The sequence below is a fragment of the Ceraceosorus guamensis genome (genome assembly GCF_003144195.1).
Source record: "Ceraceosorus guamensis strain MCA 4658 unplaced genomic scaffold IE81scaffold_36, whole genome shotgun sequence".
In the NCBI taxonomy this organism is placed as follows: domain Eukaryota; kingdom Fungi; phylum Basidiomycota; class Exobasidiomycetes; order Ceraceosorales; family Ceraceosoraceae; genus Ceraceosorus; species Ceraceosorus guamensis.
The window spans coordinates 58848-83570 of record NW_020290031.1 but is presented as its reverse complement, the minus strand read 5'-3'; the positions used below and the strand labels follow the sequence as shown (position 1 = coordinate 83570).

The following is a 24723-nucleotide window of genomic DNA, read 5'->3' as shown; positions in this document are numbered from 1 at the left end:
CGTACTATACCTATATACTTAGACACGAGAGAGACGGCCGCGGCTGCCCCACCCACGTTCGGACGCGGCCGAGCTAGCAGCCTTGCTAGTGATTTATTCACTGAGCTGCACGGCCGCCGGACGAGCTAGCATGCATCGCATAATACATCCTCTCCATCAGCGCACTGTGACTGCAGAAGCTCTTAAGCTCGCGCTTGCATGCATACAGCAGGCAAAGATCTCATGATCGAGAGTCGGCCGAGCGCCCAGCGAACTGCAGGAATGGAGAGTCTCGAGGAGCCAAAGCACAGTCGTGAGTACCCTTTATCAAGAGACTCGCGTATCTTTACGTAGGTGAAGAATGGGCATCCATGCCATCGGCATCCTCTCATGCCTCGACGAGCAGAAAGCATCGGCGAGAGACTTGCCAGATCGGTCGCAAGCTCGAAGGTCCAGAAAGGTCACACGTCATGCAAGATTCACATTTGCGGTTGTAGCAGTCGTGTTTCGTGAGTCTCAAATGCACCTTTGTGACTCTTGACTGCTACTCTCGTACCGCTCCGAGTGCCAAGGAAGTAACGCTGCCAGCGCGGCTATATGGGACGCTGGGCCGCTGAAACGAGCACGCACTAACGAAACAAAGATCGGAATCGCAGTGTTGCTGTTCAAGTCTACCCGGCAGCAGCTTCACAGCGAATCTTACTCAGACTGCTACCTTCGAAAGGCCTCTGCTTGTCCCTGCACGATAGCCGGACCAAGACCGGGCCTTTGGGCTGAGTATATGAGAGATAAATGCACGTGGGACGCGAGCCGCTTCACGAGAGGGTGCATAATGTGTCTCGGTCGACAGGGTATGCCATTGAAACGCGGAAGCAGTCGACTCTTGAACTTGCGAGCGATCAGAATGGTCTCGCAGACAACACAAACAAGCGTTTGGGAGGTCGCAATTTATCAAGCTGCCAACAATCGGAAAATGTAGCCATCGGAGATAAAGAGCGGAACAGTGCGGGCGTCTATTTCGTGGCCGAGAAGAACCAGCTGGATCTAGCCTTTGGCGAGCTCGAGCTTCAGCAAGGAGGATGACTCTGAGTTAGGTTATGTGGCAAAGACGCGCTTGTCTTCTCTACTCACTCGATAGACTGGGCTTGCGCGCTCGCAATACCCGGATGACGAAGTCCTTGGGCAGCTGCGCCAGGTCCAGGTTGGGGTCCCGGCTGTCCAATAGGCCCACCACCGCGGATAGGTTTCGCGATGCGGCCAAAGCCAAGAGCTGCCCCAGTCTGAGCTCCTGCAGGTTTTGCCTGTCTGTGACTCATGGCTTGCTTGAGGTTGGCAACTTGGTCGTCGAATCTTTCGTTGGCTCGCTTTAGATCCGCCTGAGCCTCGGCGAATTGTTGCTCCAATTGTGCGATGCGATCCTGTCTGTTCATCAGCTTCTTTGTGCTGGCGTTGATGTCTTTCTTAAGCTGTGTGTTCTGGTCAACCAAGCTCTTCTGAACGCGAACGAGATTGTTGAGGTTGTGCTCCAGGTGCGCCATCTTCTTCGCCTGAGACTTGACGTTGGAGTTGCGAATCAAATTGTTGGAGTGCTCGCGCGTCGTGTCAAGGGCAAGCTCGAGCTCAACAACCTGCGCGGCCAGTCCAGGATTCAGCGGATTTCACGTTGTTCAACGGATGCGAATCTCAAGCTACACCAACTCACCTTCTCGCAGCGATTCTGCAGGTCACGCATCAAGTTCTTACGCATGTTGTCGAACTCTGCCAACTGCGTGGTCATCGAGCGACGCACTCTCTCCATCTCGCGAGCTTCCTCAGCCAGATTCTTGCCTCCATCTGCAGCGGCGGAAGTGACAGCCAGAGCGCGCTTGAGCTCGTCATACGCGGAGCGCAGCACCTCGTGATTGTTCTGCAATTTGGCTTTCTCGTTGGCGCGAAGCTCGAGTTGTCGTTTAAGATCCGCAATCTCGCCTAGGTGTGCCTCCCTCTTGCTGGCATACTGCGCCTCCAGCTTCAGACGAACCTCTTGGGCAGCGTCATTGTAGCCAGTTGCGTTCGTCTCATCGTTCTGCATCGTCTTGTCGAGCAATTCATCGTACTCGGCTTCGAGTTTTGCAAAGCGGTCCTCCAGCTCGTCTCTGCTTTGTGCGAGGAGTTTGTTCTGCTCCTCTGCCTGCTGCGCACGCTCGGTATTCTCGCGAGCCACTGATTGCGAATCGTCGAACAGCCCTTTGATCTTTGCAATGTCTTCAGAGGATAAATTTCCCTTATCGCCAGCGACCAGGTCCAGCTTGGAAAGAGACTCCCGCACCTGTTGCTCTAGAGCTGTGAAAGCACCCGCAGTGTAGCCCTCCATCATCTGACCCACAAGCTCTGCTTTCTTCCGATCCCTGTCCGCTTGAGCGGGATCGGCACTCTGCCCGACACCAGTAGCACTGCGTCCAGGCTCGTTGGCGCTCCTGCGGAGATCCTCGATTTCTGTGTGCAGGTCCTGAATCTGCTCTTTCAAAATGTCCACACTGATCGTGGTCTCCTTGTGTTCGTAAATGAGCCTGTCATGGGCAAGCTTGAGCTCTTCCGAGTCTTTGGCATAAGTCTTATTGGTTTCGCTGAGTTCGGCTTCGCGCTCGCGGAGGAATGCAAGCTCGTCTTCAGCTTCCTGCAGCTTGGCTCGCGTCTCCTTGAGAGCGTTCTCGCGCTCAGTGACCTGATCTGCCAACTCGTTCTCGCGCCGCAAGAACTCATCCCGCTCATCCTTGTCCATCGATCCGCTTGAGGGTGTTTCTGGTCTTGACTCGCGAAGAGCCTCGATAGCAGGCGTGATTGGTCTAGTCGACGGAGGTCGAGAGGCGGAAGCAGGTGCAATGGTACCGGATTCTCCGGCAGATGCACCAACGACGACCTTTGAGAGATCTGCCCACTCGCTCTCCGCGACTTGTGCGCCGCTTCGCCATCGCTTGACCTCGGTCTCCAGAGCAGTAATGTAGGCTTGCTGACGGGCAGCGTCGGCCTGCGCCTTTTTGAGCAAAGCCTTGAGTTCTGCGGGAGATAGCTCGGCATTGACGCGCGCCTTGTTCTTGATCGACTTGGCACGAACACCGAAGCGAAGAGTTGATATGGTCTCGTCCTGATTGTAGTAGCAGGGCGAGCAATTGATGATCAAAGTGGTGCGCGAATTACCTCCAAGCGATTCCTGAAGGATACGTGTCAATTTGGAATCTCTGTAAGGAATGTGGGAAGACTTCATGAAGAGAGGTGAGCAGGTGAGACCATGATGAATGGGGAAATGCTGTCAGCGATCAGGACTTACCTTGCCGTCTGTTAGAGCATTGATGACCATTCCCAAAGCACTGAGACTCTTGTTGATCTTCTTTGCCTCCTCTAACGTCTGACCCGATGCTCCTGTCTTGCCAACCTTCTCTGAGCCTGCCAAGTCGACAAGGTACAAATTTCCTGACTTCTGCGAGCCCGTCTCGGTGTTTCTCTGCTGAATGGTCACCAGAAAGATTGAGTGCGAGCGCGATGATTCGGCGTTCATGTCTGCATGCAACAGCAACGGAGATTGTGGGATGAGTACTCTTCTCCAGCAAGCGAAACCGACATGAGACCAAGCGACGCACTTGTCGAGGACACCGCCCTAGCCAAGCCACCCTGGCGCATGATTTCGTACACTTCAGACTGATCCGATACGTAGTAGTCTGACAAGCCCTTGATGTAGACGCCTCGACTCTTCTCTTCATGAATCTGCAGATTGTCATTCTGCGGGGCCAACAAGTCTCGAATGCGCTCCATGTAAATCTCCATGTACGAGACTTTGACAAGGTATTCCAAGTGTGGCGGGCTGATTGCGATATTGGTAAAGATCTGTTCGGTGATACGAGGGATGATACCTTTGAGGTCCTCACTATCGATGTCAGATCCCTGTTTCGCCAGCCACGCATGCATTAGCAACATGACACGGGTTCAGGGCTGCCACAGCTGAAGTACATACCATCATGGTGAAGGTCTTGCCCGAACCCGTCTGACCATAGGCAAAGATGGTGCCATTGTAACCATTGAGGACATCTGTGGCGGAGCCAGGATAATGTCAGCTGTGTATCGTTTGACTGCTAGCACTCCCATGGGGTGCTCAACTCACCATCCACAGTCTCTTTGATACCGTATTCGAACACGTCCTGTTGATGAGTGCCCATCGGAAAGACGCGGTCGAACGTGAAGCCGGCGGCTTCCGGACCTGAAGTCGGGCCATTTCTAAGTTTGACTGTGGTACCCTCCGAGTCATCGAAATCCACTACGATGTCCCCACCCTCCTTCAGCTCGAGGGAGTTGGGAGGACGGAACCTGTACAGGAGGAGAGTGAAAGGTTGCGCGGCAGGTCTAAGTTTTCAGAATCGCTGGCAACCAGTTCACTGTGCAACGCATACGCACCGCGACACTACTTTGACATTGCCTGACATGATGCGCGCTGCAGATTTGGAATCCTGCGGCTAAAGGGATCAATGACTATGAGATCGTGTGGAACTTTGAGGTGTATCCCTCGCCGATGAGCGGACGATGACAGCCGATGAATTTGCGTTGTCAAAGGTCCGGACAGACTGTTAGGCCAGCCAGGAACGCGTGTCACTGGCCGAGCTCGATTGTGCCACCCGGACAATTTGACGAAGAGGTGTGCGTGCGCAGACTGGACCCGAGCGATGTGCCGACCTCAAGAAGGGGCGGTCAGGCGGGCAAGCGATGGACGCGATGGACGTGCAAGCAGCAGAGACGGTCACAACGTAGTAGTGAGTCGGGGTGTTGCGAGCACAAATCACGCGTGAATCTGAGTGAGCAGCGCCTGAAAGCAGCAACAGCAACTTGTTCAAGATTGGCTGCATCAGGAGCCGCGGACCGGGCACGGGGCGCGCGCGCACGAGCACCCCGAAATGGCACAGCAACACTCGAGCACGTGATCAGTTCGAAGGGGCACACGTGCTTTCAAGATTTCATTTTGATTGGTGATTCAGTCAATTGAGTGTTATTATTCAAAGTTGTGAACATTATCATTATTACCGCTGCGCCAAGTGGCACAAGCCAGCTTGATAGCACCTCCAAGATGAGGAAGACCTGCACACGTCGGGTGTTAGCGAGCATCGTCTCCACATCAGAAGCACCCTCGCCCGGTTGCTATACTGATCTTCGCGCTCACTTGACGTTACATTGAAGGTAGTGCCTCCAGTCCTTCACTGTCGTCGCTCGCGCGCCGTTATAGGTGCTCAGCTCGGAAACATGAACGCGTATCCACCGGATCTTCTCTCACACCACTATCCAGTGCTGATTCTTTCGGGGATCGTCCCGCCTCTTGCAGGCCCGAAAGGAAGAGTCGAACATGCTGGGACAAGCGCTGCTACCAATGCAGCCCCTTCGCTCGTCCCTCCAACCGCAGCGTACCCCCAACTTTGTGCGGACCTGAGGGCTCTAGTAGCTACTCGAGGTCGGGACACGCCTTGGGATCCTGCAAGAGCAAAGAGCACAGCATTCAAGACGCTTCTTGTGGATAGCGTGAGTCGTTGTTTGTGCTGCAGATATTTCGCTGCGATTATCTGACAAGGATGCCCCGCTATCGCAGAATCATCGGCTGCCGGTTCGGAAGAGCCGTCCATTGCCCCGAGGCCTGACCGCGCCGCCCTCATCCAACGATCCAGACGATGCTCAGTCGCGAGCTCACTCGGTGCTAGCAGCTCAGCCTGCACGATCGCCCTTGAGCCCGGCGCATCCGGCCTCGCCGCTTTGGCCTGACGGCATCATGACGCCGCTTTGGCTCAGGAGGCACCGAGAGCAGAGAGGCGCAGTGTGGGTGATGGTGGCTGTGCTACCTGCACTCTCGAACAAAGCTGCATCGACCCAAAACACAGAGGATCGCGCTACAGCGGAGCACGAGCAGGTTGGGGTAGCTTCGGATGCTCAGCAGCTGAAGGAAATCGACGAAGCTCTGATCAAGGCCATCGCTGAGAGGAAACGAACGATGTCCGAGCGAGGAATCAAGTTGACAGTAGTGCTCCTGACCGAGCGAGAAATGCTAGGTGGGTCTTGCGGCTCTTTCAATTGCCTGCGACCAGCATTTGACGACTGCTTGGCACCACAGAGTCCTCGACACTGGAACCTCGATTATCGCACATCAGACGATCTTCGTCGCTCGACTCCAAAGCGAGCCTCTTCGTCCTCACCCCAGTCGGCCGGTCCGATCTGTCAGCTTTTCTCACCTCGCTACACAATGCGCTACATTCTAACGCGATAGATTATTACGCCGAGCAGGCCCGCCGCGTTCGCAGAAAGCGTTCGCGATATCCCCCAAATACTTCTGCGGTCCTCGATGCTATGCGTGTGATCAAAAGTGGGACGTCTGGCTCCGCGGATCTTCCGACACCGCCTCTGAGTAAAGATGGCTGGATAGCGCGAAACGAATACAAACTCGGCACCTTTCTGGAGTTGAGCGGCGATGTCCCGACTGCACTGACCCATTACGCGGCAGCGTACGCAGGTCTGCTAGAGCTTCTGAGGTCAACTGCAGCTCTGCCACCCCGCACAAAACGGTGGGCAGAAGCGAAAGTGTTAGCTGATGCACTCAGCTTGAGGATATCAAGACTTTGCTTGTATGACGATAGACCTGATGACGCCTCTACACAATTCGCCCGGCATCTGGGTACCTTTGGGGAGCTGAGCGCGGGCTGGGGCATGGGCGCAGAAAGCGCGGAGTGGTGGAGTTGGGTGGGAAAGCAGTGAGTTTGACACATTCAACTTTCAGACACATTGCAAGCCTGCTAGCTTGAGCGCTAATTACCTCTTCGACCTCCAGATATCGTTTGATGGGTGATCTGACAGATCTTTCCCTCCGAGCATCTCAGCTGCCTGCCCTTCCACAACTGGTGCCGCCCCTGCCGGCGCATCTCTCAAAAATTCCGTTTGTGCCCCTTGCGCAATCAAGAGGCCCAGCGGCGTGCTGGTACGCGGCAGGACTCTGCGCTGAAGAGCGGCGGCAACGCTTCAAACGCATGGATGAGGTCGAGTCGACAAGAGGAAGTGACTTGGCCGCCGCTACCGGCGGCTGGAGCGTACTTGAGCACGAGAAGAAGGTGGATCACGCAGGACTGATTGCGGAAGTGAGTGTCACACATGTCCGCGGCTGACTAGAGTTTTGCTGATGCGGGAAGCTCCTCACGCCATCAGGCCTTCCTACGCTCGGACGAACTCGCCAAGCGCGCTGGGTTCACTCATACAGCTCCACTGCTTGCAGTCAAGATTGCAGAGGCGCAGAGATCTGCCGGCGCTTCCTCTCAAGCAGTCAATTTTCTGGAAAGCGTGGTTGAGCATTATCCACGAGACGAACACCACGCGCTTGTGGAGGTGCTCGAAGCTATGGCTGATGTTGCATTGGATGTGCAAGACACTTCCGCGGAGCTTCGTGCGCTCGTTGCACTTCTTAGTCCCGGGGTGCAGCTGGATCCTACAGCAGGAGCGGAGCGAGGTCAACGACTCGGAGCGCTTCTTTCAAGGCTGTCAATGAAAGACGACGCGAGCGAGGTGCCGCACCCGCAGCCTCAGCAAATCCAGTCCGGATTCAGCGATGGGTTGTTCAGTGTCGAAGCAAGCTTCATGAACCCACAAGCAGATCTCGGCAGTATTGCCCACTTTCAAGTGCGGATTGCAGCGCCTCGAACAAGTTTCGTCGCTGGTGTACCAATCGAGAGGCTTATGCTTTGGTATGACGAGCAAAGGCCGCCAATAGTCCTCACACACGATAGTAGCATCGATCAGACATCTCAACCCACCTCCCAAGTGCTCAAGCTTGACGAGGCAGTTCGCGTGGACGACGGCCAGACCGACGAGTCGTCGGTGACTGCAGCGTGCGATTTACGTTGGAGTCCAGGCTCGCTAAAAGTGATCCAGGGCAGCTTCATCGCGCAGGAGACGCCACGGACAATCCGATTTTTACGCGCTCAGATCAATACACCTCCCACCGACACTGCCCTGCAGCTCCACTTCTCGTTCGCTGGACCGCAACATTACTCTGAGCCTGAGCAACCCATCTGGTACTCCGCTCTGTCGGGCCCTCGCGACTCGAGCGAAGGAGTCAAAGCATCGTACGTGTACCTGGCTCATGCGGACGATCCGGCGTCAGTCAGCTTTCGAAGGCGCCCACATCGGGTCGACGTCAAGATCGAACACCCCACAGTCGCGTTCTTGGACGACGCGACGCCCGTCGACGTGGCAGTCACGAATCAGGACGATGAGAGTCTCCACTGCACCGTGGACGCTGTCATACCTCCTGCACCCGTGGGCACTAATGCAGCTCTCATCGCGCAGGCGGCTAGAGACGTGCTCTTCGTTACGCCAGAGGCAGCTCAGACTAATGAGCGGAACGTGCGAGACATGAGCTTGGGAGTACTTCAGCCACGCGAGACGAAGACTCAGCGTTTCTTTGTACGCACTTGTGGACATGCTGCTCCCCGCTTCGTTGATGTGTCGGTGCGCAGCATTCCTCCGGCAAGCTTGGAAAGCGCGTTGCTTAGATCTCCCGGAGGAACGCCTCAGCCTCACCCTCTTACATTCGAATCATCACATTCTGTAACTCTGGACGCTCGAGCCATGTTCACATCGACCCATGGCGCGGCATGGCGTGAGCCTCGAGATGCGCCACAAGAGCTGTCCAGGACGCCCACAAGGAACCACTTCCTCGAAGCCTCGGATTCTACCATCGGAGACGAGTCGTCAGACGGAGGCGACTCTTTCAACGCATTCCAAGTGGATTCGAATACCTCGCATAGCACAGTGGCGAACGTGACCTCTTGCCTGCACATCCTTGGAGAACAGAAGATTCTCATCAGCTCTGTCGCTCTCGAGCTTGATCCCGGCAGCACTCACTTGCGGTTGGAGAAATACGATCTCAGCGAGGCAGCTCAAACCATCACGGACGATGAATGGAGCGGTGGCGACCGATGGGGCACAGTGCACGAGATCGAGGTTCTGAACCGCAGCGCCGCTGAAGTTCCGAATGGACGAGCTGGACATGAGGCGACCACCTCTTCTTGGTCACCGGACGGCACCGTAAGGCCTACAGGTGTACTTGCAGTGGCTTGGAGACGGCTGGATGCAAATGAGGCGCCTACAAGCCGCCTGAACTTGACACGCCTGCCGATACCTGCTTTGCTACCGCCTCACTTGACTGCAAGGCTGCTCGTTGCTTCGCCACCAGTAGCTCTACTGGACCAGCCTTTTGTGATGCTCTTTACGGTGAGTGGCCATTCTTCTCCCCGACATCGCAGGGGCTGAGTTGCTGACACAATCCCCCCGCTCTTGCGTGTAGGTCGTAAATCCAAGTCCAACTTTGACCGCAGACGTCTTCGTCGGACTGGACTCTTCGGAGGTCTTCTTCTTTGCAGGTCCGCGCACCTTGAGTATTCCTAATCTGGTGCCTCGAAGCACGCGCAGCGTTCCCGTCCGAGTGGTTGCGCGAGCGGAAGGTCGGTTCGTCCTTCCTCGCGTTAGAGCATGGGACAGGAGACCTCGATTCTACCCAGCGAGCACCAAAGCAGCAGCAAAGCCTGGACATGCTGCGACTGCCTCGATTGTCTCTGAAGCCTCTTCAAATGCTGCTCCGACCTCCACGAACAATGCACGGGGCTCGGATGAATATGGGTCACCTTCTCCTTCCTCCATCCCCAGGGAGATGGGCGTTGAGGCTCAAGTAGGAGCACAAGCCATAGTGATGAACGAGCGCGCCGGATTCGGGATCCCTCTCAAGGTCAAGTGGCGGCCCTCGACTGGTTCTGGTATCTCTAGCGGCGGCCAAAGGGCCTTGAAAGCGGAGCACCAGAACGGCGGCCTGGCGTCCGTCCTTTCGCCCTCGCAGCTCGCTGCCGAACAGAGTGGCACTGCGCTCAGTATACTAGTACATCGTCAGGTTGCATAAGACGCACATTACCCCTCTACTGCACAGAATGTTACATCCCCGAATTGGCGCCCCAATGCCAAGATCGTGCTGGAAAATCACGAATGAAAGCTGCTTCCACCTGGTCGAGGGCTTTTTCATCGCGCTGTCCGTGACAATCCAGGAGACCCCGCGCCTACAATGTTGAAACGCGGGGCTTCGTTTCCGATGCTTATCCACCATCCTCTTTGGAGGCTACGCGATTGAACAGTCCCGGATGGCACGGCGGCCTCAGCGCCTGGTCGTAATTCGTCTCTGGCTCTGCCTTTGGTGTTGACATCCGGCTCTGAGACTGCGTTGAGCAATCCGTCTATTGACTCGTGTACGTCCGAACGCCACACTGGACCCGCACATAGGTTGCGAGCGAATAATTCCACGACGACCGGGCTGTCTTGATGCCGGTGTGGGGGCAGTAGAGGCCTCAGAACGTCTAGGCAAAAGGCGACAACAAGGCCGTCCGTCTTCGTGGTAAGCATAGACAACTATTTTGCAGTGCATTGCGCTAGCGCATCGAAGCACTCACCAAACACGTACGGTTTGCGACTGTGTCCGAGAGGGACGGACACGATGACGGTCCTCCTCTGGGCGCACTCTCTAGCTTCAGCACGAGCCAGCTCCATGCGTCTTGCTCGCGCATCGACGCTTTGGGAATCTGCTGCGCCGACATAGCGGCCCAGAAGCAAGACCTCGTGGCTTTTCCTGCCCGTCTGCAAGGCGAGTTCTGGTGAAATGACTAATTGACCACCTTGACTGACGCAACCGTTGTCGTCCTGCCTGGATGCCAAATTATCTGAGGGAAGCCGTCGATTTGTGCCAGAAGCTGGGTCGCTGGTATCCTCTGAGGCAGATGAAGCGGTCACTTTGAGCCAGCCAATCTCGCCGATCGGAACTACATCCCATGACTTGAAGAGCTTGCCGAGCATCAAGTGTCGAGCTTTGGGCTGCTCGGTGTGGGTGCGTCAAACGTGGGATTAAGGAATAGTCATCAGCAAGATGTTGGCGTCCCTCTACATCGGCACCCTTGCTCACATCATTTGTAACCCAGCACGCCACGAGCGTGGCCCGTTCCTTCGCATAATGTGAATTGAGTCCCGCATTTTGCGCCAATGAGCGTTCAGCTGAGCCTGCCTTGAGAAGTCGGGCGACACAATCTCTCAGCTTCCAGAGATCGTACAGATCTTGCACTGGAGAGTAGGCTTCCTTGTGCTTGTTGCGCTTGCTAGCTCTCGCGACCGAAGCATTCGGATAGGGTGGATCCAAAAGCAACAGCGAAAGTTGCCTTGTATGCACTGCACCGATATGAGACGCAAGGGACGCAAAAACGCAGTGTAGCGCCCGAGTTAGTCACGAGTAGCGCATGCTTTGGAAGCATCGCATTCGATCAAAGTGATACACGCACAGAATTGAAGCACTTCCGGGAACCCGCTTGGAAGCGTCAGCTGACTCTTGAGCAGGTCCGTCAGAAGAAACCCAGAGTGACATGGCATGAGAAGCGTGGGCTGCCGCGTCTCGCCTTGCTCGGATGGTTCTCCGTCGGGTACATCGGTGGTCGCGATTGCAAGCTCTTCAGCATGACTACTCGATTCATTCAGAACGAGGCGATGAGCCAAAGAAAGTGTGTATGCAGCTGTACCGGTGCCTGATGGGACCTGATCAGAGGCTTGGGGTACAGACCGAGATTTGGCGTGAAGAGCGTGCTGGAATTGCCGTGAGGATGCGTCGCACTGCCTTTGCTCGATTGCGGGCCAGTCGATGACCGCTTGACCTGCTTTGTCGCGGCCAAATGCAGCCACAGGAAGGGCGCCACGCTCATCACATTCAGCGGAGCGTGGGAGGTCGACTCTGATATGACGGTTGAGAGACCACGGATTTTCGTTTCGAGATCCCTGAGTGACGTGAATTCGTACTTGCTCCAGACATTCTCCTCCAATGTCGGAGAACAGGTCGATGGTGCTAGCATCTAGCTTCCTCTTCTTGCGTGGAGCAGCATGTTTAGTATTCGACGCGGTTTGCGAGAATGGCTTTGCGCAAGACTCCACATTAAATTGCTCTGTCGGAGGATGACGTGGTAGCCAAAGACGAGTTCCCGCTGGCAAGGTATCGAGGAAGGGCCTTGCGGAGTCTACCACGTACATCTCGATCTGATCAGCTGGCGCAGTCTCTCTGCTGGTATTGCGTTCGAGATGGAGGACGACGCTCGTGTCATTGGGATCGCTCTTGAACTCGTGCTGGGGACTCCTCGCCAATGCTTCATTTCGAGCCCCTTCGAACGCCATTGCGCGCGACTCTCCGCACAGCGAGCATACACCGAAGGCTCACACCTACTTCTCGACAAACACCTGCTTGCAGGGTTGTAGCCATGGAGGGTTTTTATATCGGCAAAGTAGAAGCCAGACACAAATCCTAGAGCCTTGAGTCAAGAGTGTGAGAGTGTGAGTCTGTGTGAGTCAAAAGAAGCAACGGCAGGTCATCTCGAGCGCGGAGCTCACCAAGGCCGTCTGCGTTACAGCGGCCAAGGAAGCTTCACGTGATGCGCATCGAACACAGCCACTCTTGACTCACATTCACGACTCACGCCTTGACGATGGATGCGTTATTCAAAGTGAGCAAATCCATTCAGAACATGCTTTGATTCAGCTTAGCATTTTTCACTGTCGACTTTCGCCATCGCATCCTCGCCAGCACTCGCTCCAAATTTGTCTGTCAAAGGCGACTGTGTGCGTGTCCAAGATTCATCCTTACTTGCAACTCAAATACGAGCCGATGCCAGCTGTCAGCATCGCACTGCTCCAGGGCGCGGGCGTCCGGTGACACACGCCCTCTCTCTCCTCGTATCTGTGCTCTGAGCTTCAACATCCTGTCCAAGAGTAGCATAGTCTACAGTGCCGCACATCATAGAGCTCTGCGTCGCCGCTATGAGGAACTACAGCCCTCCGAATGTGCGCGGTGCAGCACAATCGACACATCGACCTTCGACCGCCCAAACGCATTCGCAAGCAAGCTCGCAATCACATTCCAACTCTTCCCACTCCCACTCGCACTCGCACTCGCACTCCCGATCCCACTCCCACTCCCACTCAATGTCGCCCTCAAGCTATCTCTCTCAGCTTGCGAGTCCACAATCTCAGCTCACACCTAGACCGCCCGGACGAGCCTCTCCGACAAGCCGCGCTGATGACGCCGAGGCTGAAGACGAGCAGGAAACGATCGGATTCGTAGGGTCGACTTCTTTGTACGAGACTCCAAATGCAAGCCCTGGGGGTCATCATGTCCGAGGCCCATCCTCTTTGGGGGGCCACAGTAACGTCGAATTGAGCATGAGCGTGGAGACGCCCAACACCAGCGTCCACAGCTCATCGACGCCGCTGCCGCCTCGTGCTCGGGACAAGGAGACTTCACTTGGCGGGACACTCCTCGAAGACCGCTCAAAAACCTTGGCCGAGCCAATCAGTGATTCGGAATGTCTGACCTTGGTTGCGGACCTGAAGGCGCAATCAAAGCGAGGTGTCACCTCAAGCGAGCTTTCCATCCCGTCAGAGGGCGGCATCGCTAGTCTAGACATCTACACTCTGGACTTGTGTCACAAAAGGATTGGAAACATACCTGGGGAGGTAGTGGATCTCATCGGAAGTGACATAATTCGTCTCGCTCTGGGCTATAATACCATCACCAGGCTGCCAGACAATTTCGGGCAGCTGAACAAGCTACGCTATCTCAACGTGCGCTGGAACCTCATCACAGTATTTCCAGCGTGCATTTGCGAATTGCCGGCTTTGGAGATACTTGACATTAGTCGTAACAAGATTCGGAAGCTGCCAGCTGAGCCTGGCAGGCTACTTCAGCTACGGATCCTATCCATCGCGAACAATAGGTTGCGCAAGCTTCCTGCTTGGATAGCGAAGATGAAGAACTTGAGGACGCTAATGATTGAAGCAAATCCCATCACTTGGCCGCCACCTCACATCAGCGTCATGCCGACGACGCCAAAGACGCCTTACGCAGTGGTGCGTGAGAGAGCAGCTAATGCGACAGGGTCCAGCGCCAGTCACCTTCGAGCCGAGTCTGGCCTGTCCTCAGCTGTCACATCGGATACGATAGCGGGTGACAAGACGCCGAAGGATGACAAAGCGGCCGCAGATCGATCCCGCAAGAAAGCCGAGGAGGCTAAGATGGTCGATTGGATAGGCCAAGTCAAGAGCTGGCTGGCAAGGCACCCCGAGGCTGATGAGGATCGAAGGCTAGAAAACGCCTTGCCATCAGGTTCGAGCAGAGAATTTGAGGCAGCGATGGGCTTCAACATGACGAGCACCCCGCCTCCCGCCGAACGGAGAATGCTACTGGGCACTCCTCAGCGCAGTGTATATGCATCAACCGCACAAGACGCACGAGCTCAACCTTCGCAAGGCGCTGAGCGAGGTACAGCTCGATCGGCGGACGTGGAGGCGAGCGCAGCACTTCTCAGCGACGAAGAGACAGATCATGGAGAGGTGCTTGCTCTAAATCGATCGCTTGCTGACTTCGCTCCGCGACAGACGCCAACGGCCACTCCCGCTCCGGCATCACACGAGACGCACGCACACCAAATGACGAGGGCAGAAGATGAGCTCAGCTCCTCGCCAGCTAGATCGATCATTTCGACACGCAGAAGGCGCGGCACGGACGAGAATGCCACTACTGGCGAACGTAACCTAATCTCTCCCCCCCCTGACGACTTCGACGATCTCGAGCCGCCAAAAGTGCCGCCTATCCCGCGGCATTACTCCCCTCTCACATCACCGGCTGTCGAAAAGGGAGCACGGCCACTCAACTTTGATTCGATCGATGTCGATGAGCCTAGTTTCGGCGGGCAAAGGGGCAGAGCGCTCTTCGCCGAGTCTCCACTTCTCGGTCATGGGCGAAATAATTCCCACTCTGTAGCGCAAGCGACTGGGAATAGCCAACCGCGCGGATCCAATCGAGGTAGTTTGTTGAGAGGCAAAAAGTCTTTGCCGGAGCTTCGAACAAGCGGTTCATCCATGATTGGAATGTCCTCGAGCCCAGACACTACTCAAGCACCCGGACACGTTGCGCCTCACGAGATGGAAATTTCTGCCAGCGCGCCTGAGCTGACAAAGACCTCTGGCATGAACGCAGTTTCCGACGCTGTAGTCGGCCTGCAGAGCAGGAAAACGGCAGTGCTAGGTGCAGGCTTCCAAGGGAGACGCCCGAATTTGCCCCAATCCATCTCAGCTGCCACGGCTGCGGGGCTCACCAGTTCTCGTGGCCATCAGCCTCAACATAGCACGGGTAGCGGAGGTGGAGGCCTACGGAAGCTCAGCTTATCGACGGCTGCCACAGTTGGTGCAGCAGATTTCGATTCTCTTTCGGACGTTCGAACGGGAGAAGGGTCAGGCCGGCGTGCCGAGTTCCAGCGACCCGCTCGAGCTGCACAACCGCTTGGCTCACTTCAAGAAGATGTGAGGGATACAGCGACTGGAGATGGAGGCGTGGAAGAAGATGATGGTGCAGTCGAAGTCGAGCGCAACAGCTACTTTCGACGCCTCTCGACGCTGCCGCCCTCGACTATGAGCAAGTCCATTCCAGTCGCCGTACCTCACCTAGTAGACGCAACTCGAGGCGTACTGTATGCTCTGAGTCAGATCTACACGGCATTGAAGAGCTATGTCTCCTTCGCGCTTGGCGCCGGCGCAGACGAACGCCACGCTGCGACTCACTTCAAGAAGGTGCTGGAGGTCGCGAGCGGCAGCATGCGCGCACTTATCAATTCTTTAGACAGATTCGACAGCTTGTCGCGCATCAAAAAGGGTGCTCCCGAGCCGAGCGTCATTCGTGCTATCTTGATCGCAGCACGTGACAGCGTCCGCACCTTCAGCAAGGTCGTCGCCGTGCTGCAGCGACAGCTCCAAAACTTGCTGCCGAGAGCGGATATTAGGTACACGAGAACACTGCTTCTGATGCTGTACGGAAGCACTGCCGAGGTGGCGCTCGCTTGGAGCACGATGGAGCCGCATGTGCAAGCTGTGCTGCCGTATCTCGCTCAGAATGAGGCACCCACGACCCTGCCTGCGACACATCAGTCTGCAGTACCTCCAATGTCAGCACCTGCTCTGCTTCCTGCTCACTTGGGCAGCCAGCCTTCATCGACACTGCCCAGCATCGCTGAGGGTACATCGCCTGTGCTGCAGCTGTCGCACACGATCCGACCCGCGCCTACGTCCGCTGGCCATCGTGGTCAACGTCGTCGACATGCGGGCTCGTTCAGCGCGCACGATGTGGCACAAGGTGCTACGATGGGCGGACATGGTCTCTCTGAAGATCAGCCTTTTGAATTGTCAGAGCTACGAAGCCAAGCACAGCAGGAGCATAGAAGAAGAGCTGCGTCCAATGCCGGTTCCATCACGCCTTTCCATTCATTCGGCACGCCCGGCTCAGACGACGTGCTCCAACAGCAGCAAAAACAAGCGCGGGATTCTTCACCCTCGCAGTCCCAGAGATTACCGAATATTTTACCCCCGTACACTGCAAACCCTGCTCTGCGGTCCAATCTGGCTGGTCCGGGCGTACCTCGCTCTGCGCTGCAAGCTCAGACTCAAGGCATGTCGGCTCCGGCAACGTCCGTTCGGTTCCCTGGATACGCAAGGTCGATCAGCGACTCGCCTTTCTCCGCTGGCAGGAATAAGCGCACACCTTCAAACGCGAGCGCAAGCGAGGCCGGCGGGCTTTATCCTCTCGGCCGAGGACCTTTGACAGCACCAGCACCAGGAGGCACGGCGCCTCCGCCTGCTACCCCTGTCACGCCTGCTCCGTACCCTGCCGCGCTTGGATTCTCTGCCAACACTCCCACCCCTGGCTCTGCTCTTGACCCTCAGCTGGTGGAGCTAGTGGCGGAAGTGACCTCCGTCGCATCTGCTGTTTGGACTACACTGCTTGAGCATCTTGCATCCATCGGAGTCAGAGCCGCAGGTCTTGGACCTCCCTCGCCAGGCCTGCCCGAATCTCAAGCGCGTGTCAGAGGCAGACTGGCCAGCGGCCCCGATGGAGCGTCCGCTGAAGGCAAGTCCTCTACAGATGAAACAGCTTCCTCGAGCGGCGCATCGACAAGCGCGGGTAGCAGCAGTCGAAGACTGCGAGAAGTGAGAGAGTTGGCCATGTCCTCTGCGGAGCTGACTCGCAGGTTGCAGGCAACCTTGGATAAGGTGCAGCAAGCTGCAGAGGATGTCGAAGAGGAAGACCTAGCAAGCGAAGCGGGCGAAGCGAGAAGTCCGTTACCAGACAGTCGAGGGAGAGGTTCGGCCTTGGGGTTTGTAGATGGCAGAAGACTGAGGGAGGAGTCAAGTCGTTTTGTTCGGGTAAGTATGGAAGGCGAGGGCCATGGTTGCTTCAATTGGCAGGACCGCTGACTTTGACGTTACCTCCTCATCTGCAGGCCGTAATTTCGATTTCGACGCAGATCAAGGCTACCAGCGTGGAGCATGCGTTCCCCAAACCTATTATGAGAGCAGTTGGGGAGCTCACGACGCTTTCAAGGGATCTCACTTTGCATCTGCATTTCAACGGCCCGTCAGGCAGCACCCCAAGCGCCACGCCAGCTGCGGCTTCTGTCGCACCAAAGTCGCTAGAGGCGGCTGGATAGATCTGCGATGAGCTCAATGTCCAAAATTACAAGCCATGTGCCCGGCGTTGCGCAAACGTTCCTCCTTCCCAATAACAAGCGTCGATTCCAGTTGCCGAATCGCAGACGTGCTCACAAAGCGCCTCTCCCTATCACAATAACTGCCTCGCACTGCGCTACTCGAATGTCACTGCTGCATGCATGAGATTGACTCGCTCTGTAGCCGTCTAAGACCCGTGTCGTCTCGTGCTGCTGCGCCTTCTGAGGTGGAAAGAAAGTGATCACGATTGGCTAAGCGATGAAGATGGTGCGAAGCAGCCCCTTCTTGGTACTGCATCAAAAGAGGAGCTACCACCAGCCACTGCCAGCGCCGCTGCCCCACGTATCATCCGTCTGCGAACTTAACAGCAGAGAGGCCTTCTGCTGAGTGTAACGCGCAGCGCCCAGCTCCTTGCCGGCAGCTGGGAGCGTGGGCAATGTTTTGTTGCCTTTGCTTTTTTTCCGCAGGTCGACCACGCCTTTGACGGATGTCTTCTCCTTGCCTTGATCCTTCTTGTCAGCCACGCCAGACTCGTGCTCGGCTTGCAAGACCGCAGAAGATTGCTGCTTATTGACCAGCGGACTATCAGCATCCCAAGCTGAGAGCTTCTGTTTCGCCATGCTAGCGTCGTTTTTTGAGGCTGTGCGGCGATTGGGCAATGGCTTGTTGGGGCGATCATGAGCTTCCGGCACGCTAGTCGACGCGCCAGAATCCTTTGACATGTTTGAGCTCTTGGGCAACCTATTATCGCGCACCTTGGGGTCAATGTGTGCAGATTTGCCCTTCGCCCCTGCATTTCCGAAAATTTGCTGCCGCTCATTCATTGTTGCCTTTTCCTGTTTGCCTCGCGCCTTGGCTGGGCCGGAAGCACGAGGAAAGTGCTCGTACGCTTCCGCTTCCCGCTCTTCATCTAGACCAGCAGCGGAGCGCAGAACCTCTTTGACGACTGATGCCCTCTTATGTGCTTTGTGCTTACGACTTGGTCGGTCGTCATCCGAAGACGCGTCAGATTGAACACCTTCTTCCATCACCTCGACTGATGCTTTGCGAGAGCGGCTCGTGACACCCCGTTCAGGTTCTGCGTGAATCACCTCCACAACGCGCGTAGGTTTGCGCTTCCGTGACGCATCGACACCATTCTCGTCATTCTTCCCAGCCAGCTCCTGCGATGCCTCATCTGCACTCAATTTGCGCTTCTTGCCTCGCGCTCCTCTCTTGTGCGTCCTGCCTTCGCGCCGCTGATCTTCAAAAGCAGGGTTCTTAGCGCGCGGTCCTGGGCCGCTTCGAGGTTTCTGCGGTGCATTCTCGCCGGCTGACAAAGGGCGCGGTCTCTCGCGCTCTTCGCGCTTCCTTTTCTTCGTCTGTTCACTTGCAGTACTTCTCGACTTCGACTCAGTGCGTGTCAACGCTTCAGGCTTGGACTCTGTAAGAGGCCTTCGCAGCCGAGCGCGATCCCTGGCAGCTTCCTGAGCCAGAGCCTCCTCTTCAGAACCTTCGAGATCCGACGGCTCGTCATCAATCTCTGCTGCCGAACGGCCATTTGTCTCCGAACGGCTGGCCCACCCTGAATCGCGCCGACGTTCATGATTGGTGCCAGTGGAAGACTTCTCCAGAGGTGGCGAAGCTTCTTTCCTTTGTCGTGATGGCTTGCGCTCTTCGATGAGCGTGCCATCGAGTTGACGCAAAGTGGAAACGGACTTGATCATCCTTTCTCTGTATCCCGGCATTCTCGTCACCCCGTTGCCGCGCAGACTGAGAGACGCCAGGCCTCGATACTTCAGACGCTTGCTAGCTTTTCCGCTCTCAGCGCGCTGCTGACCAGCTTCGGCGGTTTCAAGGGTTGCCGCGCTCGCACTGCTGGTGACATGAAGTAGAGGTTCAATCGATGCCCAGTCTTCGAGACGGCAGTCGGACAGGTCCAAAATTCTCACTCCATCCCCGTCAGTCGAGCGTTCCACGCGGCTTGCACCGGATTGCAATTTCCTCGCCTTCGCCGACCCGCCCAACCCCCAACTGGCCATGTGCGCCGGGAGCTGCTGAAGTGGATTTCCTCGCAGGTTGACCTCTTTCAAAGCGCTGCAGCTCGTAAAGTCCGGCAATTGGTTGCCAGAAATAATGTTGCCGCTGAGATTGATCTTTTTGAGAGCGGGCAAGGAGCTGGCCAGATTTGCTGGAAGCTTGCCGAGTCGATTGGCAGAGAGAATCAGCGTATTTAGACTTGGAAAGTGCGGAAGCGTCGAGATAGCCTCGAGATTGTTTTGTGCGAGGATGAGAGCGTGCAGTGCACGAGGCAGCAAATGGAACGACACGTGTGCCAAGGAGCATGAGGTGAGGTTCAGCACTGTTCATTTCAGAGACGAGAACACAGAGAGGTCAGCAAAACTCTTCCGCAATTAGCTCTGGATCTGAGCCACATGATTCAGAAATCGCGTTGCTTCTGAGCTTGGCTGAGAGTAGTCCGACTCACCTCGCAACGCCGTCAACCTTTCAATTCCATTGAGCGCGTCGCGCCCGCCCTTGACGCCAAGGCCCTCATTTCCAGTAACGTCGAAGCTAGTGAGGTCTTGCCCAAATGCATGCTCCTCCTCACTGCCTGCGCTGTCGGTAATCCCTCCGATTGTTGCTTCCTGTAGCCAATGCAAGCTTTCCAATCCGTTTGGCGATGCGGCAGAAGCCTGCATGCGCGTCATTTCCAGCTTCCTCAGCGCGCTGAAGCGTCGGAGTGTGCGAGATAGGTCTCTCGTGGAAGGTAGAGGGTTTGAAGAAAGGCTGAGAGTGGTGCGCTCGAAGACGGATGTGGAGGCATTCGGCTCGACTTGAGGTGATGAGGTTGAAGTTGCTGCTTGCGTCACTTTTGGCTCGCCAGATGCCTCACCCTCGCCCAAGTCCGAGTCAGAAGAGGAAGAAGAATCTTGCGCACCTTTTGGCCCGGCTTCCCCAACATCATCATCTGGCTCGAAGAAGGGATCATCAGAGCGCACATACGATTCTCGCTTTTGCACAGATTTGCTTCTGTCGCCTTTGCTGGGGTAAGTGACAGCCGACGATCTGCTACCCCTCCCTCGGCCACGCACACCTCCTCGATCTGTGGCCGTGCCCTGCGACTGTGGCCGGGCCCAGGGAGACGAACCTTCTGACCGATTACTCTGGATTCCTGCTCCTCTTGCTTGACCTCGACCTCTGCCGCGAGGCCCACTCCGTCCCCGTCCCCGTCCCCGTCCCTGTGAATCGTTCATCGTCTTGAGCTGATGGCCCAATGGCACAGGCTTGCTGGTGCAGCTTCGTGAGCTGCTTCAGGGATTATGCATCATACTTGCACAATCGGGCTGATGGACATCACCGCAAATAGGTGTGTCGGTATGAATGGTAGTCATAAGCAGGTTCGGAACGTCGCAGCGGGCATCCACTCGTGGTGATCACAAAGCTCATCTACGCCTGCACCTCGTTCCAGAGCGTTCTTGATTCAAATACCATGATTCAGATTCGTGATTGACGAGCATTTTCCTGGAGTGTGTGCAGGTGCGCCGGCTTTCTCGCACGAGTAGGCGCCTCCACTCTTGGCTTCTTGCAGACTTCTTCCCACAGCACATACAGCATATACGCATCCACGTATGCATACGTACATCAGCCATCCAGCCATTCCTCAAATTACTCTCTCCCATTTCGATTCACGGATCCTGTGACTGCAGCTCATCCACTCGCTTCCGCATCTTTGCTGAACATCAAAACTTTGTCCCAGACGTGCCCCAAATCAGCGACGTCGACACTTGATTCCTGACCTCTTGGACTCAGCACGCTGATTTGGGTCCAACATGGCATCCACCTCTTCACTTGGCTCGTCCTCGAGCGCCTCGGCTTCTCAGGCTGCAACGTTTTACAAAGACTTCAACGAGATTATCCAAGGTATGCTTGATGTTCTTTAGCCTTCACATCAAAAAGCAGCACATTGCTCATTTACCTTTAGTTCGGCAGACCTGACGACACAAACAGAGAGCGTTGCAGACGTGGAAGGTCTCTCTGAAATCTTGACCAGGGCAAGCTCAGCTCGCGCTGTGCTCCAAGCCAGCACGAGCATCTTGCCCGCGAGGGATCAGGCGACTCATCAGACTGCTCTCAAGAGACTTTTGGAAGGCGTCGAAGCACGAAGAAGGCATCTGTACGCGGGACAACCCTACTCTATCCCTCCGGAAGCGGATCACGATGCGCCAAAGACGGGCGCAATAGCGGCTACAAACAAACCCAAAGCGAATGGAGGATTCGCGTTCAGACGCAAAGCAAAGCCTGCACCTACGACAGGCTCCATGCTGCATTCAAAGAGCGCGTTGCCGGAATCTCGAGCGAATGCTGTTGCGACGCAGCTCACCGACGAGGATTCAGAAACTCGGCCAATGGCGCCCTCCTCTTCAAAAGTGGTCAAGCAAGACGACGAAAATTTGACTTCGCATCTTCGCGTCTCTTCCATTCAGGGAAGGCACATCGCCGTGTCTGATCTGCGCCTGCATTCAACGTCCCATTCCACCCAAGAGCAGGAAAAGGACTTGCATCTGCTCGATCTCACTGATTGCCTCATCGATCTGAGAGCGACATCATACGCTTCCGAAGAGCCCTCAAGAATCACGCAAAGCGCATTTGCGGCGCTTCAGCTGCGTCGACTTAGCAGGTGCATCCTTTTGCTCCCACGCATCAGCGGTGCTGTCATGCTTCACGATCTGCAAGATTGCTTCATTCGCGTCGAATGCGGTCAGGTGAGTCACAAAGCTGCACTCCGCGGCAGATCGGAGCCTCGTGATGGAGACCGAACCTGTGATGCGAGAGCAGAGCCATGAGCTGATCTCATCTCCTCGTTCTTCCAAATCAGTTCAGGATGCACACTTCGAATAACAATACAATTCTGCTGCGCCTGCATTCAAGCGCAAGCGTAGCCACCATTGAGCAATGCAGAGATATCTCGTTCGGGGCGCAAAGCCAGCAAACAGACGAAGCGGTACCTACATTGACACCTGGCGAAAAGGAGCCCGAAGTACGGGTGCAAGATTTCGATCGACCATTTGTGCCTATTGGAACCACGAGCGAGTCCTGGACCGTCTTGATGGACCACAGACGTCGCAATGCTGAGCGTGTCTCTCGAGAACTTCCAACTCAAGATTATCGCAGGCAAGAAGATGCGTCTACGATCGATGCTGTCGACGGCATTACTGGAGAGGGCGCTAATGTCGATGTGCGCTGGTTGAGAAAGGAGCTAGCCACGATCCTCCCTCAGCCTCTCACTGATGCGACTACTCAAGACTGAGCTACGCTAGTTGGCATTGCGGGGCGGCGCCCTGAGTCGCGCGTGGCTGCCCTTCGTCGGAAATCACTCAAAATCAGACGCTTGCAATTTCGCTCGAGGTCTCTGCCGTTGAGACAATTGACTCCTCGCATGGCCGCCCGACCAGTCCATCATCTGAAGGGAGGAATCGCCGTGATCGCAAGGAGTGATCGGTCAATAAGCGGAGACCTGTAAGCCTACAGCGCTCCAGGTGGTTGGAAAGCCACTGCACTTACCCGGTCTATCCAGCCCTGTAGCCCTGGCAAGGCAATGTCCCCGTCCCATTCACCCTCAACGAAAGGAAGCTCTGCATCCTTAGGGCGTCTGTTCGCAGCAAACCATTCTCTGGCCACCTTCGGATCTTCGGCCCAGATAGCTTTCGAAAGCGCCGAGTCAGTCGCGGCGCTCATGGCGTAGCGTCCAAAGATGACGGCGTCGGAAAGTCCGGGGCGAGTAGGCGACTGGAGGAAAAGAGGTGGCGCAGAGTCATCGCTGAACGGAACGGGATTGCTGAAGTGATGCGAGATTGGTCGCAAAGACCGGCGTGTTCTGGCGAGCAATTCACCTGCAGCAGCGGTATACGGAAACGATAGGAAGCACCCCGTCAGTCACAATGCAGCCAAGTATAGTGGCCGCACCTTTTTGGGTGGGGGAAAAGCGGAAAGTTTTGCAGCTGCAACGTACCTCTATCGAGAGCCAACAACTTCTGCCAGCCACCTTTACCATTCTTTTCGTCGCTCTTGAAAAAGGTGCGGACCCTGGGATCCATGTTCGCAGCAATGGCAGGAGCAAGCAACTCAAAGTGCCAGCTCCATCTCGATTCGCTGTTGCCCAGGCCGCGCTTGAGCAAATGAGCCCAATTAGCTCCCGCTCTGAGGTCCGATATGGATGCCTCGCTCGCTGATCGTTCCGGGACGAAAGGCGAATGTAGCTTGGGGAAGATGTCGTGAAGCGTGCGAGCTATGGTCATCGTATCCATCACCAGCCTACCACCCCTCTCTTCTGGAGCAGGTCGATCTTTGAGGAACTCCGGCCCACCAATCACGTTGCCGTTCTCGTGACCTTGAGAGGCGGAGGATGAAGCAGCGAGGGCTTGTTCTTGTAAGGCTGCGCAAGTCTGATCATCGGGTGCTTCGATCATTGGCACCAGAGGCCTCTTTCCGAACACTCGAGTGAAATATTCATGCCGAAGAGAAGGGCCGTCTAGCTCCACGACGCGAAAGGGGAGGTTCATGTGTAGAAGTGTCAAACGCGTGGTCCATGTGTTGGGCGAGAACAAGGGCCCCGTACCCGTTCCTGATGAATGGGTGGGCAGCTCGAAGAGGATAATGTACGACATTTTGAGGCGCGAAACCTTTTGCGATTCGGGGCAAGAAATTGGCTTGCCCCGATTGGGCTGACCTAGCCCTGCAAAGAAAGTTGGCTGCAGGCAAAAACACAACAGGAATCAAAGTACTGCGGGAGCAAGGCAAGGTGGTGATGGTAGTGAGCCGGCTTGACTTTCGCTCTTGAAAAGCAAAGGGACAGGCAGTAGTGTCTATGATGAATTCAAAGGGCTCGCCACCTCGAAGCGCGTTCTATTCTGCGTGGGATGGGCGTTTGAATGGAGCTAGGCTTTTTGAGTTCGGGCACCCCGCGGGCAGATGAATCAAGGATAGCGGTCCAACGTGTCACGACTCGTCTACACCACCGTTCCCTACTCTGCTGTAACAGCACACGTCGATGTGCTAGAAGCATTTTCGGACAATAAATTAGAGCTTGATGTGCGTATATAGGCCGAAGTTTGTTGGTAGCCGAGCAGCAGCAGCAGCAGCAGCAGCAGC

General features: G+C 55.9%; 7 protein-coding genes across 7 annotated transcripts; 3 read left to right on the top strand and 4 right to left on the bottom strand.

Moving 5' to 3' along the window:
- Positions 1-815: 815 nt before the first annotated feature.
- On the bottom strand, positions 816-4773 carry IE81DRAFT_302979 (putative kinesin-1 motor protein). The gene is made up of 8 exons (XM_025512265.1): positions 4405-4773; positions 4115-4317; positions 3968-4041; positions 3597-3897; positions 3287-3516; positions 1682-3217; positions 1111-1607; positions 816-1044 (listed from the first exon to the last, which is right to left on the bottom strand). The coding sequence occupies exons 1-8, from the start codon at positions 4431-4433 to the stop codon at positions 993-995; spliced, it is 2922 nt and encodes a 973-aa protein (XP_025369042.1). The 5' UTR covers positions 4434-4773; the 3' UTR covers positions 816-992.
- A 272-nt stretch (positions 4774-5045) lies between these two features.
- Positions 5046-10141, top strand: IE81DRAFT_324055 (hypothetical protein). Its single transcript, XM_025514131.1, has 6 exons — positions 5046-5514; positions 5582-6035; positions 6098-6731; positions 6809-7112; positions 7180-9243; positions 9317-10141. The coding sequence occupies exons 1-6, from the start codon at positions 5242-5244 to the stop codon at positions 9920-9922; spliced, it is 4335 nt and encodes a 1444-aa protein (XP_025369041.1). The 5' UTR covers positions 5046-5241; the 3' UTR covers positions 9923-10141.
- Positions 9801-12377, bottom strand: IE81DRAFT_152194 (hypothetical protein). Its single transcript, XM_025510454.1, has 4 exons — positions 11340-12377; positions 10970-11229; positions 10464-10881; positions 9801-10370 (listed from the first exon to the last, which is right to left on the bottom strand). Exons 1-4 carry the CDS (start codon positions 12214-12216, stop codon positions 10039-10041), a joined length of 1887 nt encoding a protein of 628 aa, XP_025369040.1. The 5' UTR covers positions 12217-12377; the 3' UTR covers positions 9801-10038.
- Positions 12378-13020: 643 nt separating this feature from the next.
- On the top strand, positions 13021-17573 carry IE81DRAFT_347924 (hypothetical protein; the record flags this gene model as incomplete). Its single annotated transcript, XM_025516204.1, has 2 exons — positions 13021-17289; positions 17367-17573. 2 exons carry the CDS (start codon positions 13021-13023, stop codon positions 17571-17573), a joined length of 4476 nt encoding a protein of 1491 aa, XP_025369039.1.
- On the bottom strand, positions 17464-21007 carry IE81DRAFT_367083 (L domain-like protein). Its single transcript, XM_025517049.1, has 2 exons — positions 20060-21007; positions 17464-19933 (listed from the first exon to the last, which is right to left on the bottom strand). The coding sequence occupies exons 1-2, from the start codon at positions 20826-20828 to the stop codon at positions 17901-17903; spliced, it is 2802 nt and encodes a 933-aa protein (XP_025369038.1). The 5' UTR covers positions 20829-21007; the 3' UTR covers positions 17464-17900.
- Positions 21008-21297: 290 nt separating this feature from the next.
- On the top strand, positions 21298-22990 carry IE81DRAFT_152121 (hypothetical protein). Its single transcript, XM_025510453.1, has 3 exons — positions 21298-21495; positions 21565-22337; positions 22451-22990. The coding sequence occupies exons 1-3, from the start codon at positions 21405-21407 to the stop codon at positions 22880-22882; spliced, it is 1296 nt and encodes a 431-aa protein (XP_025369037.1). The 5' UTR covers positions 21298-21404; the 3' UTR covers positions 22883-22990.
- A 107-nt stretch (positions 22991-23097) lies between these two features.
- Positions 23098-24239, bottom strand: IE81DRAFT_291179 (hypothetical protein; the record flags this gene model as incomplete). Its single annotated transcript, XM_025511885.1, has 3 exons — positions 23098-23465; positions 23585-23831; positions 23946-24239. The coding sequence occupies 3 exons, from the start codon at positions 24237-24239 to the stop codon at positions 23098-23100; spliced, it is 909 nt and encodes a 302-aa protein (XP_025369036.1).
- Between the last annotated feature and the right edge of the window lie 484 nt (positions 24240-24723).